General features: G+C 39.0%; 1 protein-coding gene across 5 annotated transcripts in view; it reads right to left on the minus strand.

Annotated features, from left to right (window-relative positions):
- Positions 1-22195, minus strand: part of LOC117343968 (ATP-dependent translocase ABCB1-like) — a 59821-nt gene that overhangs the window by 18968 nt on the left and 18658 nt on the right. For 3 of the 5 annotated variants that reach the window (XM_033906541.1, XM_033906539.1, XM_033906538.1), the window contains 15 exons: positions 20897-20932; positions 17229-17404; positions 15344-15579; positions 14439-14545; positions 11188-11359; positions 10810-10981; positions 10117-10241; positions 9721-9892; positions 8730-8843; positions 6672-6782; positions 5955-6080; positions 5633-5836; positions 4354-4524; positions 3956-4117; positions 521-542 (listed from right to left, as the gene is read on the minus strand). In XM_033906541.1, coding sequence (XP_033762432.1) covers positions 521-542; positions 3956-4117; positions 4354-4524; positions 5633-5836; positions 5955-6080; positions 6672-6782; positions 8730-8843; positions 9721-9892; positions 10117-10241; positions 10810-10981; positions 11188-11359; positions 14439-14545; positions 15344-15579; positions 17229-17404; positions 20897-20932 — 2106 coding nt within the window. The remainder of the gene's footprint in view (positions 1-520; positions 543-3955; positions 4118-4353; positions 4525-5632; positions 5837-5954; positions 6081-6671; positions 6783-8729; positions 8844-9720; positions 9893-10116; positions 10242-10809; positions 10982-11187; positions 11360-14438; positions 14546-15343; positions 15580-17228; positions 17405-20896; positions 20933-22195) is intronic. The other 2 variants (XM_033906542.1, XM_033906540.1) reach the window with 1 other exon arrangement.

A 22195-nucleotide genomic window follows, 5' to 3' on the forward strand; every position in this document is an offset into this window, starting at 1 on the left:
TCTTGTCAATGTGTCATCACAACTTGTCAATGTAATATCAGAATTTGTAAAAGTGTCGTCAGAACTAGCACAGAAACAAGAAAATATCAGTGATTACTGCTACTGTTAATATGGTTATAAGACAATGAAGCAAACTTTGTGATGTGAATACATAAGATGACAAATTCTAATCTATGGACATGTTTTATACTTTCTAGATCTAGTAAGATCAAATGAATAGCCTTAAATATATCTACAGCAATATGAAAATAGAAAACAACCATGTCCCATCACCTCAAGTATCCGTATCTTTAGTAAAACCTTGTTTAGATGAATAGTGACAAACATTGAAAAATACTCAATCTAGAGAAGTTCATACTTGACCAATAAAATGCTTGAATTCAATAATTAGGATCAAATGGCTACTTGTTCTATACTTTCATGGAAATCAAGATACTTAAAACAAGGTTCTACTGTAACATAAGATTGATACGGTTGGTCATTCTAGCTTGTGAAAATCACATTGAAATATCATATTTACCTTCCTCATCTCGATCATGGGTCTAAAACATAATAAAAAGATTTCATAAGAAATGTATTTAACTTCCATTTAACATTCAAAATGGTACAATTTAAAGTGCTACTGAGAACTCATCAAGAAATGATGTAATAAACATCTTACAGCAAAATGAACTGTTTGTTTTATATGTAGACACAGCCTCAAGTTTCAAAGGAAACCTCTAGTACCCCCAGTTAAACCGGAACTGTTTGTTTTATATGTAGACACAGCCTCAAGCTTCAATACTCCTCCATCCCTATAGCATAGTCACTCTCTATAACCCAACATCACCATGACAACAACTTCCACCCTTAATCTCTAGTACATTTCTTTTTCTCTATAGCCTTAACCCTCCAGTCATAACTTTCATCTCAACATCCATTCTGAGAGTATTGCATTAGTCCCTTACCGGCCCCAGCTAAAAAAAGTAACAGTGACCTTGACATTGACCCAAAAATCCTAAAACTTGAACTTATCTTTAGCTATTTATACTGAAGTTATGTACCAAATTTAACCAACATACCTTGAAGCATGGCTGAGAAAAGTGCGGAAAACCAAGTGGACAGATTGACAGACAGACAGACAGACAGACAGAAGGAAAGGAAACCTCTAGTCTCCCCAGTTTCACCGGGACTAATAACCCGACCACTCATCATCATAACCACACTCCTCCATACCTATAGCCACATCTCTAATCTCTTTAGCCACATCCCTCCAACCACATCTCTAATCTCTATAGCCACACCCCTCCATCCACATCCCTAATCTCTGTAGCCACAACCCTCCACCCACATCTCTAATCTCCATAGCCACACCCCTCCAACCACATCCCTAATCTCTATAGCCACACCCCTCCAACCACATCCCTAATCTCTGTAGCCACACCCCTCCAACCACATCCCTTATCTCTATAGCCACACCCCTCCAACCACATCCCTAACTTCTATAGCCACACCCCTCCAACCACATCCCTAATCTCTATAGCCACACTCCTCCATACCTATAGCCACACCCCTCCATCCACATCTCTAATCTCTATAACCACACCCCTCCATCCACATCCCTAATCTCTTTAGCCACACCCCTCCAACCACATCCCTTATCTATATAGCCACACCCCTCCAACCACATCCCTAATCTCTATAGCCACACCCCTCCAACCACATCCCTAATCTCTGTAGCCACACCCCTCCAACCACATATCTAATCTCTATAACCACACCACGCCAACCACATCCCTAATCTCTGTAGCCACACCCCTCCAACCACATCCCTTATCTCTATAGCCACACCCCTCCATCCACATCTCTAATCTCTATAGCCACACCCCTCCATCCACATCCCTAATCTCTATAGCCACACCCCTCCATCACATCCCTTATCTATATAGCCACACCCCTCCAGCCACATCCCTAATCTCTATAGCCGCACCCCTCCAACCACATCCCTAATCTCTATAGCCACACCCCTCCAGCCACATCCCTAATCTCTATAGCCACACCCCTCCAACCACATCCCTAATCTCTATAACCACACCACGCCAACCACATCTCTAATCTCTATAGCCACACCCCTCCAACCACATCCCTAATCTCTATAACCACACCACGCCAACCACATCTCTAATCTCTATAGCCACACCCCTCCATCCACATCTCTAATCTCTTCAGCCACACCCCTCCAACCACATCTCTAATCTCTTCAGCCACACCCCTCCAACCACATCCCTAATCTCTATAACCACACCCCTCCAACCACATCTCTAATCTCTATAGCCACACCCCTCCAACCACATCCCTAATCTCTATAGCCACACCCCTCCAACCACATATCTAATCTCTTAAGCCACAACCCTCCAACCACATATCTAATCTCTATAGCCACAACCCTCCAACCATATCTCTTATCTCTATAGCCACAGCCCCCAAACTCCCCTAATCTCTTTAGCCACATCCCTCTATCCACATTTTTAATCTCTATAGCCACACCCCTCCAACCACATATCTAATCTCTATAGTCACACCCCTCCAACCACATCCCTAATCTCTATAGCCACGCCCCTCCAACCACATCCCTAATCTCTTTAGCCACACCCCCCCCCCCTCCCCAACCACATATCTAATCTCTTAAGCCACATACACCCCCCCCCCCCCCCCCCCCACTCCCCAACCACATATCTAATCTCTATAGCCACAACCCTCCAACCACATATCTAATCTCTATAGCCACAACCCTCCAACCATATCTCTTATCTCTATAGCCACAGCCCCCAAACTCCCCTAATCTCTTTAGCCACATCCCTCTATCCACATGTTTAATCTCTATAACCACACCCCTCCAACCACATCCCTAATCTCTATAGCCACACCCCTCCAACCACATCCCTTATCTCTATAGCCACACCCCTCCAACCACATCCCTTATCTCTATAGCCACACCCCTCCAACCACATCCCTAATCTCTATAGCCACACCCCTCCATCACATCCCTAATCTCTATAGTCACACCCCTCCAACCGCATCCCTAATCTCTATAGCCACACCCCTCCATCCACATCCCTGATCTCTATAGCCACACCCCTCCAACCACATATCTAATCTCTATAGCCACACCCCTTCATCCACATCCCTAATCTCTATAGCCACACCCCTCTAACCACATCTCTAATCTCTATAGCCACACCCCTCCAACCACATCCCTAATCTCTATAGCCACACCCCTCCAACCACATATCTAATCTCTTCAGCCACACCCCTCTATCCACATCCCTAATCTCTTTAGCCACACCCCTCCATCACATCCCTAATCTTTAGAACGACATGCTTTATCTCTATAGCCTCACCCTTTTATCCACACCACTAATCTCAATGACACCTTCCCTCATCACCACAACCACACCCCTATATAGCAACAAACCTGATCACAAAAGCCCAGCAATCAAAGCTATAATCACACACTTTTTTCTTCATAGCCTAACCTTCTTCCTCTATAGCCTCGTCCTCCTTCCCTACTTTCACCCTCCTACCCTACTCTCACCCTCCTACCCTACTCTCACCCTCCTTTCCTACTCTCACCCTCCTTCCCTACTCTCACCCTCCTTCCCTTTCACCCTCCTTCCCTACTCTCACACTCCTTCCCTACTCTCACCCTCCTTCCCTTTCACCCTCCTTCCCTACTCTCACCCTCCTTTCCTTTCACCCTCCTTCCCTACTCTCACCCTCCTTCCCTTTCACCCTCCTTCCCTACTCTCACCCTCCTTTCCTTTCACCCTCCTTCCCTACTCTCACCCTCCTTCTCTACACTCACCCTCCTTCCCTACTCTCACCCTCCTTCCCTACTTTCACCCTCCTTCCCTAGTCTCACCTTCCTCCCCTATAACCTTCCTTTCTTTCATAGCCACATCCATTAAAACCTCACCTGCATTGTAACCAGTGTCTTGTAAACTCCATTTTTAGCCATCAGTTGGTCGTGTGTTCCTCTTTCCACAATCTCACCCTCCTTAAACCCAGCAATGCTGTCAGCAGTCTTGATGGTGGACAGCCTGTGTGCTATCACAATGGTAGTTCTTCCTGCCCTTGCCTTTAAGTAAGATATTTACAAGGATGGATTTCATTTAACAAATATTTCATTTGGATTTCTGCACAAGTTTATCTCGGTATCCATGTTCTATTTCTACTGTTAAGGTATGTGTTCATATCCTATAGATTATCATCATGAAACAGGCGGCCTTGCACCAAACCTTGACTAATACTAACGGTAGCTACACATATATAACCTAAATATGAAGACCAATCTTTGACCAGTTACATTCTAACCTTATCCAGGGCCTCCTGTACAATAGCCTCACTCTCAGTGTCCAAGGCCGATGTGGCTTCGTCCAGCAGCAGAATCCGTGGATCTCTGACCAGGGCACGGGCGATGGCTACTCTCTGCTTCTGACCACCACTCAGCTGGGCACCTCTCTCCCCAACCAGTGTTTCATATTTCTGGTAAAATATGTCAATAATAGTAACCATGTTTCATACAGATACCAATGTATCAAAGTCATGGCAGCATTATACCAGGGGAAGGTCAGTGTTATACCAGGTGAAGGTCAGTGTTATACCAGGTGAAGGTCAGTGTCATACCAGGGGAAGGTCAGTGTTATACCAGGGGAAGGTCAGTGTCATACCAGGGGAAGGTCAGTGTCATACCAGGGGAAGGTCAATGTCATACCAGGTGAAGGTCGGTGTTATACCAGGAGAAGGTCAGCGTTATACCAGGGGAAGGTCAGTGTCATACCAGGGGAAGGTCAGTGTTATACCAGGGGAAGGTCAGTGTTATACCAGGTGAAGGTCAGTGTCATACCAGGGGAAGGTCAGTGTCATACCAGGGGAAGGTCAGTGTTATACCAGGGGAAGGTCAGTGTTATACCAGGGGAAGGTCAGTGTTATACCAGGGGAAGGTCAATGTTATACCAGGGGAAGGTCAGTGTCATACCAGGGGAAGGTCAGTGTTATACAAGGGGAAGGTCAGTGTTATACCAGGGGAAGGTCAGTGTCATACCAGGTGAAGGTCAGTGTTATACCAGGGGAAGGTCAGTGTCATACCAGGGGAAGGTCAGTGTTATACCAGGGGAAGGTCAGTGTTATACCAGGGGAAGGTCAGTGTTATACAAGGGGAAGGTCAGTGTTATACCAGGGGAAGGTCAGTGTCATACCAGGTGAAGGTCGGTGTTATACCAGGGGAAGGTCAGTGTCATACCAGGGGAAGGTCAGTGTTATACCAGGGGAAGGTCAGTGTTATACCAGGGGAAGGTCAGTGTTATACCAGGGGAAGGTCAATGTTATACCAGGGGAAGGTCAGTGTCATACCAGGGGAAGGTCAGTGTTATACAAGGGGAAGGTCAGTGTTATACCAGGGGAAGGTCAGTGTCATACCAGGTGAAGGTCAGTGTTATACCAGGGGAAGGTCAGTGTCATACCAGGGGAAGGTCAGTGTTATACCAGGGGAAAGTCAGTGTCATACCAGGGGAAGGTCAAGGTCATTGCTATACCATAGGATGGTAAGTTATAACAGAGAGGTGATTGTATTTTTATCAAAATTGGATCTTACATCAGGAAGACTGCTGATAAAGTCATGAGCATTAGCCATCTGAGCAGCCTTTCTGATTTCGTCATCGGTTACATTTTCCCTTCCATAACGGATGTTTTCTGCGATAGTTGTGGCAAAGAGTACAGGTTCCTGACTGACAATTCCGATGTGTTGTCTCAGCCAGGCTACATTCAATTCACGGATATCTGTACCATCTATCAAAATCTGTAGACAAAAAAGAACATGTTTGATATGTTACTTACAGATATTCAGTACTTATAAATTCAGTATCAGATGACATCATTAGAGAATGAGAGAATAGACAGACACCAGTGATACAAACCTTTCCGTCCGTAGGATCGTAGAAACGCTGCAGCAGCTGGACCATGGTACTTTTACCACACCCACTGGATCCTACTAGGGCTACGGTTTGACCGTTGGCCACATGTAGGTCAACGCCCTTCAGGACCTTAAATAAAAATCATCAATTATAACTAATAACACATTTATTTTATATAACATTTTTCAAATCTGTTGAGGTCTGCTTAAATGTATATATCACGTTAGCTTATTATCTCAAGGATACAAATAACACGATTTATTTCATGTTTGTTGGTCAAAATCTGTCCTCAATAATACCATTTAAAAGCAAAAGTTTTGCATTGCCATTTTGGATTGATTTGCCCTTTAAATCAACAAACAAAAAACAATGCCTATGAAGACTGAATTAAAAAGGTGCTAGTTTGAATTGAAAATGAACTGAACATATGCAGATATTTTCTTATATCACTCTTCTGAATTTGGACTTGGGTTAATAGGATAATTTCTGGCTTTTTGAAAAAAAATCCATTTTCATCAAAACGTTTATCTCACAGAAATATATTATTACCATTCTTTTTTTTTTAATTTCATTTATATAATACATATTGCAATCTCAGATGCATATTCATTCAACACCTTTTGTGAAAACTTTAAAGGAAAGTCCAGATTCTGAATGTGTGCATTATGCACTGTGTATTTCTGCCATGTAATGATCGAAGCTGATCTCAGTAATACAGACCTCAACCTCCTTCCTTGCTGGGTAGGTAAAGCGTACTCCCTGGAAATCAACGTTCCCATGGATACTGTTGGGTTTCTTCCCTTCCTTGGATTCACTGTCAATGTCTGGTTTCTATAAAATTATCCATTAAATTAATATCCGTGCTGAACAACTTGTTACTATCCTAAATACTTCATCCATAATGTTTGAAATATATCTAGGAGTTTATACCTCAACTTTTACTCAACATGGAGGATAGCGTTATCATTAGACAATGAAATAGCACTTGTTAGCATTTTTACTGAACTGCAATGAGCTGTTCTAAAACAGCTGTTCTAGGAAAACTTATATGGGATGGGGTTGAGGCACTTTGAAATCAGGGGACCCACCTTTAGAAGCAGTTTGAAATTTTGATAACCCTCCCACATATCCAATTTTTTGTGAATGGTACCCGTTCTATGGTTTTCTATTTCCTACCTGTTCTTTGTTTTTGTATTTCCTACCTGTTCTATGTTTTTGTATTTCCTACCTGTTCTATGGTTTTGTATTTCCTACCTGTTCTATGGTTTTCTATTTCCTACCTGTTTTATGTTTTTCTATTTCCTACCTGATCTATGGTTTTCTATTTCCTACATGTTCTTTGTTTTTGTATTTCCTACCCGTTCTTTGTTTTTGTATTTCTTACCTGTTCTATGGTTTTCTATTTCCTACCTGTTCTATGTTTTTGTAATTCCTACCCGTTCTATGTTTTTGTATTTCCTACCCGTTCTATGTTTTTTCTATTTCCTACCTGTTCTATGTTTTTGTAATTCCTACCCGTTCTATGTTTTTCTATTTCCTACCTGTTCTATGTTTTTTGTAATTCCTACAAGTTCTATGGTTTTTCTATTTCCTACCTGTTCTATGTTTTTCTATTTCCTACCTGTTCTATCTTTTTCTATTTCCTACCTGTTCTATGTTTTTTGTAATTCCTACCTGTTCTATGTTTTTGTATTTCCTACCCGTTCTATGTTTTTTCTATTTCCTACCCGTTCTATGTTTTTGTATTTCCTACCCGTTCTATGTTTTTCTATTTCCTACCTGTTCTATGGTTTTCTATTTCCTACCTGTTCTATGTTTTTGTATTTCCTACCTGTTTTATGTTTTTGTATTTCCCACCTGTTCTTTGTTTTTGTATTTCCTACCTGTTCTATGTTTTTGTATTTCCTACCTGTTCTATGTTTTTTGTATTTCCTACCTGTTCTATGTTTTTCTATTTCCTACCTGTTCTATGTTTTTGTATTTCCTACCCGTTCTATGTTTTTTGTAATTCCTACCTGTTCTATGTTTTTTCTATTTCCTACCTGTTCTATGGTTTTCTATTTCCTACCTGTTCTATGTTTTTCTATTTCCTACCTGTTCTATGGTTTTGTATTTCCTACCTGTTCTATGTTTTTGTAATTCCTACCCGTTCTATGTTTTTGTATTTCCTACCCGTTCTATGTTTTTTCTATTTCCTACCTGTTCTATGTTTTTGTAATTCCTACCTGTTCTATGTTTTTTCTATTTCCTACCTGATCTATGGTTTTCTATTTCCTACCTGTTCTATGTTTTTGTATTTCCTACCCGTTCTATGTTTTTGTATTTCCTACCCGTTCTATGTTTTTTCTATTTCCTACCTGTTCTATGTTTTTTGTAATTCCTACAAGTTCTATGGTTTTTCTATTTCCTACCTGTTCTATGTTTTTCTATTTCCTACCTGTTCTATGTTTTTCTATTTCCTACCTGTTCTATGTTTTTTGTAATTCCTACCTGTTCTATGTTTTTTGTATTTCCTACCTGATCTATGTTTTTCTATTTCCTACCTGTTCTATGTTTTTCTATTTCCTACCTGTTCTATGGTTTTCTATTTCCTACCTGATCTATGTTTTTGTATTTCCTACCCGTTCTATGTTTTTGTAATTCCTACCTGTTCTATGTTTTTGTATTTCCTACCTGTTCTATGTTTTTCTATTTCCTACCCGTTCTATGTTTTTCTATTTCCTACATGTTCTATGTTTTTTGTATTTCGTACCTGATCTATGAATTTACATTTCTTACCTGCTCTATCATTTGATAGATGATATAAGCTGCTCCTCTGGCCACTGCCAGACTCTGGAGATGAGGAGCTGCATTACCCAGAGAAAATGCACCAATTAAAACACTGAAGAATACCTGAAAATCAGAAAAATCATTGGAGGACTTAAAGAAAATGCAAATGTGTCATAAGAAAGATATCGTAGAATATGCAAATGAGGTGTGTCATTTCAAGTCGTAATACCAAAAAAAAGAGAAGACTTTTGTAATCACAAATGTCAGAGAATTTATAAAACTGGTCAGAATTAAAGACACAATTATATCAAGAAATTGAGTAAAAACAGTATTTGTGACACTGTACTAAATTACTCTGAACATATCTCTGTGAGACAAGAGTGCTTGTGACATTGACTATGAACATGTGTGAGAGACAGGTATTTCTCTCACCCTGGACAAGGATATCCACAGTTTTACCGGGTTGAGATTTTCTTATCTCACACTAGGGAAAAGACAAGCTACACATGCTCTTTGAACATGCTCTTGTTCTCGATAGGGTGACGTCACTATGACCTGATCCGGAACGTTTGAATGCTAAATATCAATATTATTCACAAAAGAAATTAAAATAAGTATTAATCATCAGAGTTAATTGAGTGTTTGGTGTTCTTTTTGGCAAGCTAAATTGGAACTATATTTTGTATGAAATCAACATCGTAAGGTGTAAAGCGTCTGCTGCAGCCTTATCACAACTGTGATCCGCCGTCCAGGTGTTGTTGTTTACATACGTTTGGATTTGGTTTAAACTTTGATTTGAAAACAGGGTAAGAGAAAAATCATCCACACCTTTTTGGGGTGAGATAGGGGGATCTCAACCGTTGGGGGGGGGGTGGGCCGAGTGTTTGGGAACTTAACAATCTCCCTCCGAGAGTTGAGACCCCAAAAGGGGTGAAAGATTCTATTAATCTGTGACATTGAATCATAGATATATCAAGAAGAAGACAATCAGAAAACTTACGATGAGGACTTTTCCAATACTGTAACCATCCTCCCGAACAAGCTTGGCACCATACCAGAATCCAAGAGCATATGACCCCATCATGATGAACCAAATAAGTCCCATAGACAATCCACTGGTTAAGCTTTTCTTTACACCAATCGCCTTGGCATGTTCCAAGTTTTTGTCATACCTGATAAATGAAACACAAAGGAACCTCAATACCACTGTTAATTTTTTTATGTTGTGAAATATTTATTGTGATAATGTACGTGTGAATTGGTAGAATATGTCATCTCTATGAAATTTTATTCATATCAAAGTTGTGATAATGTACGTGTGAATAGGTAAAATATGTCATCTCAATGAAACTTCATTCATATCAAAGTCAATCTTGTTAATGTTACATTCTAGTACCTGACAAACTCCTTTTTCTGTCCACCAAAGGCCACTACAGTACGGATCGAGCTTAGTACCTCTTCTGCCACAGCGCCTGCCTTCGCGTACGCCTTTAGTTCCAGACTAGACATTGTCCCCACCAACTGTTGTTACAACAATATCAGTATTAAGGGACTGATTCAGATCCAGATTTTAGGACATTCTGATGCATTGTGTAATTCTATTATCTTCTGTCCATATTTGTTTAATCAATACAAACAGGGTAAATTAAATGTATGATCATTAGGGCTGTTCTAGTAAAACATCTATCCCATCCCAGGACTCCAGGTTTTGTTATGGGGTACCACCCATAGAACTTATCAAATAAATTACTAGAACTTATAGAAAGAAATCCAACCATACATAGAAGTGATTTATTTTGGATTCCTGGAGTCAGGTAGATATTTTGATGGAATAGCCCTGAACACAATCATGTAAGATTAAGAAGAACCCTGTTATGTACCTGAACTTTCGTATCTCTACTCCACTATTTTTAGAAACAGTGGCCTTACCCTTAAACTGAATTTAACTAATCTTTACATGTACATGTTTCTTAACACTCAACTTTTAACATTTCAGCACATTGATGAATTGGCACATTTACAACACATGTAATACAAAACTACATAACATCACACTACCCATTGGGTAAATGTTGTCATCAACACCAACCTTATTCATGACAAATCCTGTGGCAGCCAACAGTGGACTTATGGCAAGAATGACAAGGGTGAGCTTCCAGCCGTAGTAGAAGCCAATCGCAAACCCAGCCAGAAAGCCTGAAAACCACTGCCAGAAAGATCCCAGCTTATCTCCAATACCTGCATGGATCTTGTTAATGTCACTAGAAAATAAAGAAAAACAAAATCATACTAAATTGCAGTAGACACCGTGTGTTGTAGGGAATTCTGACCTACCTCAGCCGAGGATCTACTGTAAACCAACTTTTCATGGCGATTTACAGTCTACAAGGCCTACTGTACCTGTGATTGAAACTAATTTGTGGTGATCACTTTTGCAGAGTGTTAACAAGTTAATCCCTGAACTTACTCAGATAAACGGGTGTTCAGCTCTCCAGATTCATGTGTGTCAAACCAGCCAATTTCCTGGCGAACTACATTCTTGAAGAATGCTTGTCGGATCCTGTGAGATTGTCGCTCTGCAGCAATGGCCCAAAATGTGACCTGGCCATACCCTACCACAAGCACACCAACACCGATAACTGGAAGAAAACAAGAATGTGTTTTAAATTTCAATCAATTATGTGTCTGAAAACATGAGCCAATTTATAAGTGTAATCACAAAAAATGTCAAATTTTAATTGTAAAACTGCAATTAACCTTGGTGGTTAGGTGACTATTTTCTTGGTTTCTAGTTACAGCCAGAGGAATTATGGGTAAACAAACTTCTCACATCTCAGTGAGACAGTCTGCCAAAGGCAGCAGGACTGACAGGATTCCCCACCAACAGGAGGTGATACATACTGATATAGAAGGATTCCCCACCAACAGGAGGTGATACGTACTGATATAGTAGGATTCCCCACCAACAGGAGGTGATACGTACTGATATAGTAGGATCCCCACCAACAGGAGGTGATACGTACTGATATAGGTAGGATCCCCAACAACAGGAAGTGATACGTACTGATATAGTAGGATTCCCCACCAACAGGTGGTGATACGTACTGATATAGTAGGATTCCCCACCAACAGGAGGTGATACGTACTGATATAGTAGGATTCCCCTCCAACAGGAGGTGATACGTACTGATATAGAAGGATTCCCCACCAACAGGAGGTGATACGTACTGATATAGTAGGATTCCCCACCAACTGGAGGTGATACGTACTGATATAGTAGGATTCCCCACCAACAGGAGGTGATACGTACTGATATAGTAGGATCCCCCACCAACAGGAGGTGATACGTACTGATATAGTAGGATTCCCCACCAACAGGGGGTGATACGTACTGATATAGAAGGATTCCCCACCAACAGGAGGTGATACGTACTGATACAGTAGGATTCCCCACCAACAGGAGGTGATACGTACTGATATAGTAGGATTCCCCACCAACAGGAGGTGATACGTACTGATATAGTAGGATCCCCACCAACAGGAGGTGATACGTACTGATACAGTAGGATTCCCCACCAACAGGAGGTGATACGTACTGATATAGAAGGATTCCCCACCAACAGGAGGTGATACGTACTGATATAGTAGGATTCCCCACCAACAGGAGGTGATACGTACTGATATAGAAGGATTCCCACCAACAGGAGGTGATACGTACTGATATAGTAGGATTCCCCACCAACAGGAGGTGATACGTACTGATATAGTAGGATTCCCCACCAACAGGAGGTGATACGTACTGATATAGTAGGATTCCCCACCAACAGGAGGTGATACGTACTGATATAGTAGGATTCCCCACCAACAGGAGGTGACACGTACTGATATAGTAGGATTCCCCACCAACAGGAGGTGACACTTACTGATATAGTAGGATTCCCCACCAACAGGAGGTGATACGTACTGATACAGTAGGATTCCCCACCAACAGGAGGTGATACGTACTGATATAGTAGGATTCCCCACCAACAGGAGGTGATACGTACTGATATAGTAGGATTCCCCACCAACAGGAGGTGATACGTACTGATACAGTAGGATTCCCCACCAACAGGAGGTGATACGTACTGATACAGTAGGATTCCCCACCAACAGGAGGTGATACGTACTGATACAGTAGGATTCCCCACCAACAGGAGGTGATACGTACTGATATAGAAGGATTCCCCACCAACAGGAGGTGATACGTACTGATATAGTAGGATTCCCCACCAACAGGAGGTGATACGTACTGATACAGTAGGATTCCCCACCAACAGGAGGTGATATGTACTGATATAGTAGGATTCCCCACCAACAGGAGGTGATACGTACTGATATAGTAGGATTCCCCACCAACAGGAGGTGTTACGTACTGATATAGTAGGATCCCCACCAACAGGAGGTGATACGTACTGATATAGTAGGATTCCCCACCAACAGGAGGTGATACGTACTGATATAGTAGGATTCCCCACCAACAGGAGGTGATACGTACTGATATAGTAGGATCCCCCACCAACAGGAGGTGTTACGTACTGATATAGTAGGATTCCCCACCAACAGGAGGTGTTACGTACTGATATAGTAGGATTCCCCACCAACAGGAGGTGATACGTACTGATATAGTAGGATCCCCCACCAACAGGAGGTGTTACGTACTGATATAGAAGGATTCCCCACCAACAGGAGGTGTTACGTACTGATATAGTAGGATTCCCCACCAACAGGAGGTGTTACGTACTGATATAGTAGGATTCCCCACCAACAGGAGGTGATACGTACTGATATAGTAGGATTCCCCACCAACAGGTGATACGTACTGATACAGTAGGATTCCCCACCAACAAGAGGTGATACGTACTGATATAGTAGGATTCCCAACCAACAGGAGGTGATACGTACTGATACAGTAGGATTCCCCACCAACAGGAGGTGATACGTACTGATATAGAAGGATTCCCCACCAACAGGAGGTGATACGTACTGATATAGTAGGATTCCCCACCAACAGGAGGTGATACGTACTGATATAGAAGGATTCCCCACCAACAGGAGGTGATACGTACTGATATAGAAGGATTCCCCACCAACAGGAGGTGATACGTACTGATATAGTAGGATTCCCCACCAACAGGAGGTGATACGTACTGATATAGTAGGATCCCCACCAACAGGAGGTGATACGTACTGATATAGTAGGATCCCCACCAACAGGAGGTGATACGTACTGATATAGTAGGATTCCCCACCAGCAGGAGGTGATACGTACTGATATAGAAGGATTCCCCACCAACAGGAGGTGATACGTACTGATATAGTAGGATTCCCCACCAACAGGAGGTGATACGTACTGATATAGAAGGATTCCCCACCAACAGGAGGTGTTACGTACTGATATTGTAGGATTCCCCACCAACAGGAGGTGATACGTACTGATATAGTAGGATCCCCACCAACAGTAGGTGATACGTACTGATATAGTAGGATCCCCACCAACAGGAGGTGATACGTACTGATATAGTAGGATCCCCACCAACAGGAGGTGATACGTACTGATATAGTAGGATTCCCCACCAACAGGAGGTGATACGTACTGATATAGTAGGATTCCCCACCAACAGGAGGTGATACGTACTGATATAGTAGGATTCCCCACCAACAGGAGGTGATACGTACTGATATAATAAATGGCAAATAGGCCCATCTTGTCCAGAAGACTGTTCTCCAGCTGGTAGTCGAGCTGTGGCAGATAGGAGCTGATGTTACTCACATTCCTGTACTGTCTGTAATCATCAACAAATTGAATTGTATAAAGAAATCAACATGAAACTTCCATCCTTTGAAAAAACATGATCGAAACTGCCATTCTTTGAAAAAATCTATAAATATGTTTAAAAGTTTTGACACATTTAAAATCTTTGTGATGCTCATTGTAGGAGGTTGGGTTTTTATAAATGGAGGAAGTTATTGTGGTTGAACAAAACAATCCTTTGACAAGCTAGTTTTGGATCCAAAAAATTAGTTATGAAGAATTTAATGAAAGAAGATAAGTACTAAGCAGTAAGCTCTGAATAAAACACTCCAGATTATCACTGTTACAGTAAAACCTAAATGTTCATCCTTTTATCTGCATACCTCACATACTGAGGGTCTAATTCCTGGTAAACTCTAAACAATTATCATATACATGTCCTCAGTTCTATAGTCAAAACACTAATGTCAACATCCTGCCAGACAAATGGTAGCACTATAACAATGTACTGTAAACATGGAAATTGATGCGAGGGGGAAATTTACACTAATTACACGGATCCCTATTAATTTGAGTAAACTCGAACTACAAATGAAGGTGGGTCAATCGCCATCCCCCCCCCCATCATATAGTTTACATATCGTAATCGCAAAATTAGCACTACCCGCGAAAATAACCAGAAGAGGAAAAGGGTGCAAGTGGTCAGGCAAAGGGATTAGTTTGATTAAAATTATTTCCAAATCAATAATAAAATTCAGTTTTGGGTATAACAATTCTAGTAATGCATGAGATAAAATTGTATTTGAAATCATACAAATATGGAATATACCTGAGGAGCTCTGGGTCTGAGAATGCCTCATCCCGTGTAAATGAGAGTGAGTACCCCAAGGCAACCAGGATTGCATAAATGGAATCCACAGCGGTACTATACAAGCCTGAATTCACAAATAGATCAATCATGTCTCCAAACACGATGATCATTCCCGGCAAAGCGGCGCCATGACAACAGGCTAGTATCGACCCGAGAATCATGAGGAACACATCACCACAGGTGGCAAACTTGAACTGAAACAAATATTGCCAAGCTTATAATTCAGAATCTGACAATTTTCTGCTAATGTCCAGTGCATTTTAAAGATCTTTTTCTTTTTTTGTTGACTACAGTTAATTTGCTTTCTAACCTAATGACATTCATATCTGGCTTTCAAAGGCTTAATTGTGATATTAGATGTTATTTCTATGAGATAAAGTTCATTCAATGTTGAAGGTATAGGAGACTTGTTCTAGTCAAAGAAAGGCAATTCATAATATTCAATATTGAAGATGGAAGACGTAGTCTAGTAAGAGACAGACAATTTATACCATTCAATGTTTAAGGTAGAAGACTTATTCTAGTCGGAGACCGGCAATTTATACCATTCAATGTTGAAGGTAGGAAACTTATGCTAGTCAGGGACAGACAATTTAAACCATTTAATGTTGAAGGTAGGAGACTTATTCCAGTCAGGGACAGACAATTTATACCATTTAATGTTGAAGTTGGAAGACTTATTTTTGTCAGAGAGAGGCAATTTATACCATTTAATGTTGAATGTAGAAGACTTATTATTGTCAGAGAGAGGCAATTTATAACATTTAATGTTGATGGTAGGAGACTTATTCTAGTCAGGGACAGACAATTTATACCATTTATTGTTGAAGGTAGGAGACTTATCTAGTCAGGGACAGACAATTCATACCATTTAATGTTGAAGGTAGGAGACTTAATTATTCTAGTCAGGGACGGACAATTTATACCATTCAATGTTGAAGGTAGGAGACTTATTCTAGTCAGGGACGGACAATTTATACCATTCAATGTTGAAGGTAGGAGACTTATTCTAGTCAGGGACAGACAATTTATACCATTCAATGTTGAAGGTAGGAGACTTATTCTAGTCAGGGACAGACAATTTATACCATTTAATGTTGAATGTAGAAGACTTATTCTAGTCAGGGACAGACAATTTATACCATTTAATGTTGAAGGTAGGAGACTTAATTATTCTAGTCAGGGATGGACAATTTATACCATTCAATGTTGAAGGTAGGAGACTTATTCTAGTCAGGGACGGACAATTTATACCATTCAATGTTGAAGGTAGGAGACTTATTCTAGTCAGGGACAGACAATTTATACCATTCAATGTTGAAGGTAGGAGACTTATTCTAGTCAGGGACAGACAATTTATACCATTTAATGTTGAATGTAGAAGACTTATTTTTGTCAGAGAGGGGCAATTTATACCATTTAATGTTGAATGTAGAAGACTTATTATTGTCAGAGAGAGGCAATTCATAACATTTAATGTTGATGGTAGGAAACTTATTCTAGTCAGGGACAGACAATTTATACCATTTAATGTTGAAGATAGGAAACTTATTCTAGTCAGGGACAGACAATTTATACCATTTAATGTTGAAGGTAGGAGACTTATTCTAGTCAGGGACAGACAATTTATACCATTTAATGTTGAAGGTAGGAGACTTATTCTAGTCAGGGACAGACAATTTATACCATTCAATGTTGAAGGTAGCAGACTTATTTTTTTCAGAGATAGGCAACATTTACCATTAAGAGTTGAAGATGGGAGACTTTTTTTTTGTCAGATAGGCAATTTTTACCATTCACAGTTGAAGGTTGGAGAAATAAAGCTCCTCACTAAACAACTTACAACTTCGAACAGTCCCACCATTTGGGTCTCCTCTTCCTCCTTCTTTTCTTTACCATCTTCATCAGTTTTTTCACTTGAGCTTCTGGATTTTGCAGAATGTTTCTCATCAGAAAGTGCCACCCTATTGACGTCGGCAGCAGACCGTCCATTAGCCTTGTAAGTTTCATCCTCTGAATCTATACATAGCACAAAAGATAAGGTCTCGTTTAATATGGATTTTCTTGTATCTTTATCAAGCTGGGGGGTTTTTGTGTGTATTTTTTGGATTCGTAGTATGTGTCTATATGTATACCGGTATATATACTTACAATGCTTGTCGAAATGATGATTAATTGGACAAATAGTATTGGAACAAGCATAAATGCCATATGTTTGTGTAATGCAATACCAAGTAATATGTGAGGAATTATATTTGCACAAATGACGCAGACTACATGATAATAAAGATCAGAATTCAAACAAGTGTGCTATCGCTTAGCAACTATCTATAAGCCAATGAACTATACAGCATTGATCCAAACATAACAATAAAAAAAACATTCCTTTGGAATTTCCCTCAATCTGTGAATCACATATGAATTGAAGATGATCGTTATAAAACCAATCAGAATTGTAACCTTATCTGTTATATGCAATGGGAAATATATGGACATTTCATATTCATATTTCAGAACATATCTTTTTTTCTCTCTCTTTTTAAATTTTTTCTCTTTTTTTTTTCATTTGAGGAAACTACTGTATTCTATTGATATAGAAATAATTGTAAACCCCATTGTATCCTGCAATTCTAAGCTTACAAATCCAACACACAATTTCTCACTCACAGACAGGAGATGGGATTATCAAAGGATTTGTTGAAGATCTACTACTGAACTACAATATGTGTGCATGGGCTTATTATCAGGTATGGGCTGAAAATTAAATAGTGTGCAGTAAAACAAACAACAACATTTTTACTAATGTCATTAAATCAAATATTTGAACAATCACATATATACTTTATCTCCAAAATGTATGTATTGGTCCTCATAGACAGGGTATATATGATATTGAGCCCCAGTACGGTCCTCTAACAGTTCAAGTACTACATGTTGCCATGAAACCAATATTAAACCATGTGTTTTAAGCCAAAAAATTTCAGAAATTTGTTTTTATATTATTTTCAAATAATTATTGATATACAGTTTATCATTAGGTGTATAAAAATCAAGGTTTAAGTTTTAAATTAACACAATATAACAACCTTCATTATTTATTGTTTATCGAGCTAACAAAAAGACTTTGGATAATTGGTGTCTATGGTGAAATCAATGAGAACAAACACTGGGCCAGTAAAACTAAATACCCTATGTACACTTACCTCTGTGTTAGCCCTATAATCAGTTGTTATAAATCACCCAACTAATGCCTTGAGCTGGGCTCAGAAATATATGTTCAAATTGCTTCTGCTTACTTAAGAATTTTGGAAATCTTTGTAATTTGAAACTCTCCATCTGCCATGTCCAACCCTTTCTCGCTCCCCCACCCCCCCCCCCCCCCCTCTCTCTCTCTCACACACACACACACACACACACACTATCTCTCTCTCACTCTGTAACAACATTGAATTCAGTAACAGTTAAAACCTGTCTAATCTGACCCGTGAGCATAAACAGCCATCAATCATACAGTATTACACAACCAAATGTCAGATAATATGTTGACACCCTAGCTAATCCGAACTGATTTACTGGATTCCAAAGAATAGTCTGCTCAGACTTAAATTTGTGGACAGGTGTATAAAACAAAAGTATTAATAGAAAAAGTAACAAAATTTGAAATGATAAAATAATATATGAAAATCTTATGAAAATGAAAATAATGTTACAGCAAGATAGACATAAGAAGTTTATTTTGTTTGCAGCAATAAGAATTAACAATACGTTCAGGAAAGATATCTCTTAGACAAATCAACATCAGACGCTACAGATCATCTATCCATGCAATTGACGTGGTTTTTGTTCTGTTTTTTGTTGGTGTTTTTTTTTTAAGAAATTCTGTTACATAAGTTGTTATAAAAGATATACTAATGACAGAAATATTTTTGACATGAAAATCATAAATATTAGATCAGCACACAAAAAATACAATAACATTAATACAAATCTCCAATTATGTTTCAAAAAAATTTGTCTATCAAAAGTTACCTTTATACCAATCTCATAATAAAATGGTCATCTTTTTAATGTTCACTGCCTACTTTACATATTACATATTACTTTGAACCAGTTAAACGTTCCATTGATCCTGATTACACACATAACAAAATACAATTGGATTGCATATATGACATCAAGCCTGGTCATTGAAATAGCAAGAAAGATATTATTCATTGTAAGGTCATGACCTTCATTAGATTCCATTTGCACAATAGGCACTTGTATCTGGTTATTAACACCAAGAGTTAAAATCCAATATTATTCCGTGATATGTAATAAGTGCCTATGGTTGCACTAAGCAACAAGTAATTCCAACGTTAAAGCTTTGAACATTCAGTCAATACACATACTCAGACACATTTAACAGTAAAATGCTCTGAAGTACATGTATAACGAAACTGAAGTTTGAAGTCAGAATTCGGGTCATGACCTTACGCATGTTTAAAAATGCTGAAAGTTAAAGAAAGAAGTCACATTTAAGGTCAGAGGTTGTTACCTCACACAGGGATTACATTAGCCAATGAAATGTCTAAAAGCAGGTGAGACAGAAGCCATTATAGTGTTTCTACTTCTAAAGGACATGCACCTGGAAACAAAGGGAGATAACTGTTATAAAGTGAAAATAGTATGACACAAGGAAATAAAGCAGTAGAAAAACAAATGATAATCCACAAAATCCCTGTAGACAATTACAACTGGTTTCATTCACAGATACAAAATCAACACATCTCAATTCAACGCACATCTGTGATTATTTCACAGCATTTAAAACAAAACAAAGAACTGTCAGAACAAAGAGGTTAATTAGCATTTTTGTTTGGTCAGTAAACAGAGAAATTTAGATTTTTAAAATTATCAAGTTCCAAAGTTTTCAAAAGATTTTATTTGGTACATTGGGTAAACATTGATACTGACAACATCAAAAGGTGATGCTGGATTAATGGATATACCTAGATATTAAAGTATGTAGCTAGCATAAATATCATGTTTTACAGTCATACTATCATGATAATAAACTACATATCTATCATAATAACAACAGCAAAAACTACAGGTGAATGAACAATCTAATTAGATGATTAATCATATCACTTTGTCTAAATTAATACGGAAAGTTTACAAGACTTTTCACATTAGTGTATAACAGCATCACTGTGATATCACACTATTGGAGGGGCCAATTAACTTCTTTCTCCTTGAGTAATACAATAAATCATTAATTGGTTTTAAATGTGAACTCGATATCCGGACAGGAAATGTAAAGATAGTCCTGCAGTGACAGACATCCTGAATGGCTGTAGTTTTCTCCCATTTTTTTTTTTTTAATAATAATCATTTTTTTTTTTTTCCAAAATGCTATAACTTTTCAGTTGTGGTAGCTGTTGAATTTATCCCTGTGAGGATGTGATGACACACAAACAGAAGAAGATGCAATGTTAGCTACAGCACATGCCCAACTGAAAAACCTACCTTTGTGGCCTACTTTGCCATTGCTGGATTGGGCAGCTGTAATCAAAGTCATATTGGCCAGATTCATTTATCAACACTCCGTTCTCCTAAGTCAAACTCAAATTTACGCACATTTTGTGCACACGTGACAAGGGATGCTTATTCCTGGCACAGTGATTTCATAATTATAAATTACACGTACATATTATATTATAGAAATAACCGATTGAAATATAAATAAGGGGCACAAGTATAGTTTATGTGTAATACAGAATACAGTGCAAGGTTTACTGCTAAAATAATTCAGCTGTAGAAATATAATGACTTTCTTAACTTTCTACTTTCTTTACATTGATTGTGGGGTACTATCTTTTATTATATATATATAAGTTGACCCTGAACCTGAATAATTTCACTGTAGATTTCGTGGACAATATTTCGACAAAAACCTAACTTGATTTTTGACGCTACAATGGCAAAGGTCACTGTATGACCTCACTGTGCCTTATGGTGTAGGCATACCTAAGATCAATGAAATCTACATCCAGGACCTGAAGATTTCACTGAACATTTTTTAAATTCTTGAACTTTTGACCAAGAGTGGAGGTGGAATAATGAAACCATATATCTCCAATGGTTTTAAAGCTACTCCCAGAGAAGCCCTTACCATATTGCTCTTCCGCAGGTGCACTAAAACCCCAGAAATTCACTACTATAGTTATTCAATGCATGTGATGTTTAATTGTTTATGTAAGAATAAACAATCCCAAATTTTCAAAGGCTGCCCACTATCTGCTAACAGATAATATAAACAAAGCCCTAACACAGGATGGGACTGGGCTGTATACTGTAGAAACTTCTCCAACACACTTCATCTGTCGTTCAAGAACTTTGAGTAATGTTTCTATAAACTTTGGTAATTTGATAGCTAACCTGATAGAACCAGAAATGTAAGAGAAGTTTTATACTTATAATGAATGGGGCATGAACTACATAAAATTGTATGGTATTATGCAATGCTTGCTATCTGTATCTGGTTCAGATATCAACACTAAGACTGGGGTTACCTCCCCTTGAATAAAATATTCCTGCAAAAGACTACCGGTAAAAATCTCCAAGATTGCAGCTATTAGTCTCTGACTGGATCAAAACTCGCAGATTAAGAAATTAATGCCTCATTTTGGGCATCTGTGATCTAGATATTTATAGCTTATAGATTTTTGAGACCAGTTTTATAAAGGTATCTAATGTGTAAGTACCTAAAATCTTAGTTGTTTCTCAAAATATCAGGTAAACAATCTGTTAACAAGCATACTAGCC

Source organism: Pecten maximus, chromosome 15 (genome assembly GCF_902652985.1).
Source record: "Pecten maximus chromosome 15, xPecMax1.1, whole genome shotgun sequence".
Taxonomy (NCBI): Eukaryota; Metazoa; Mollusca; class Bivalvia; order Pectinida; family Pectinidae; genus Pecten; species Pecten maximus.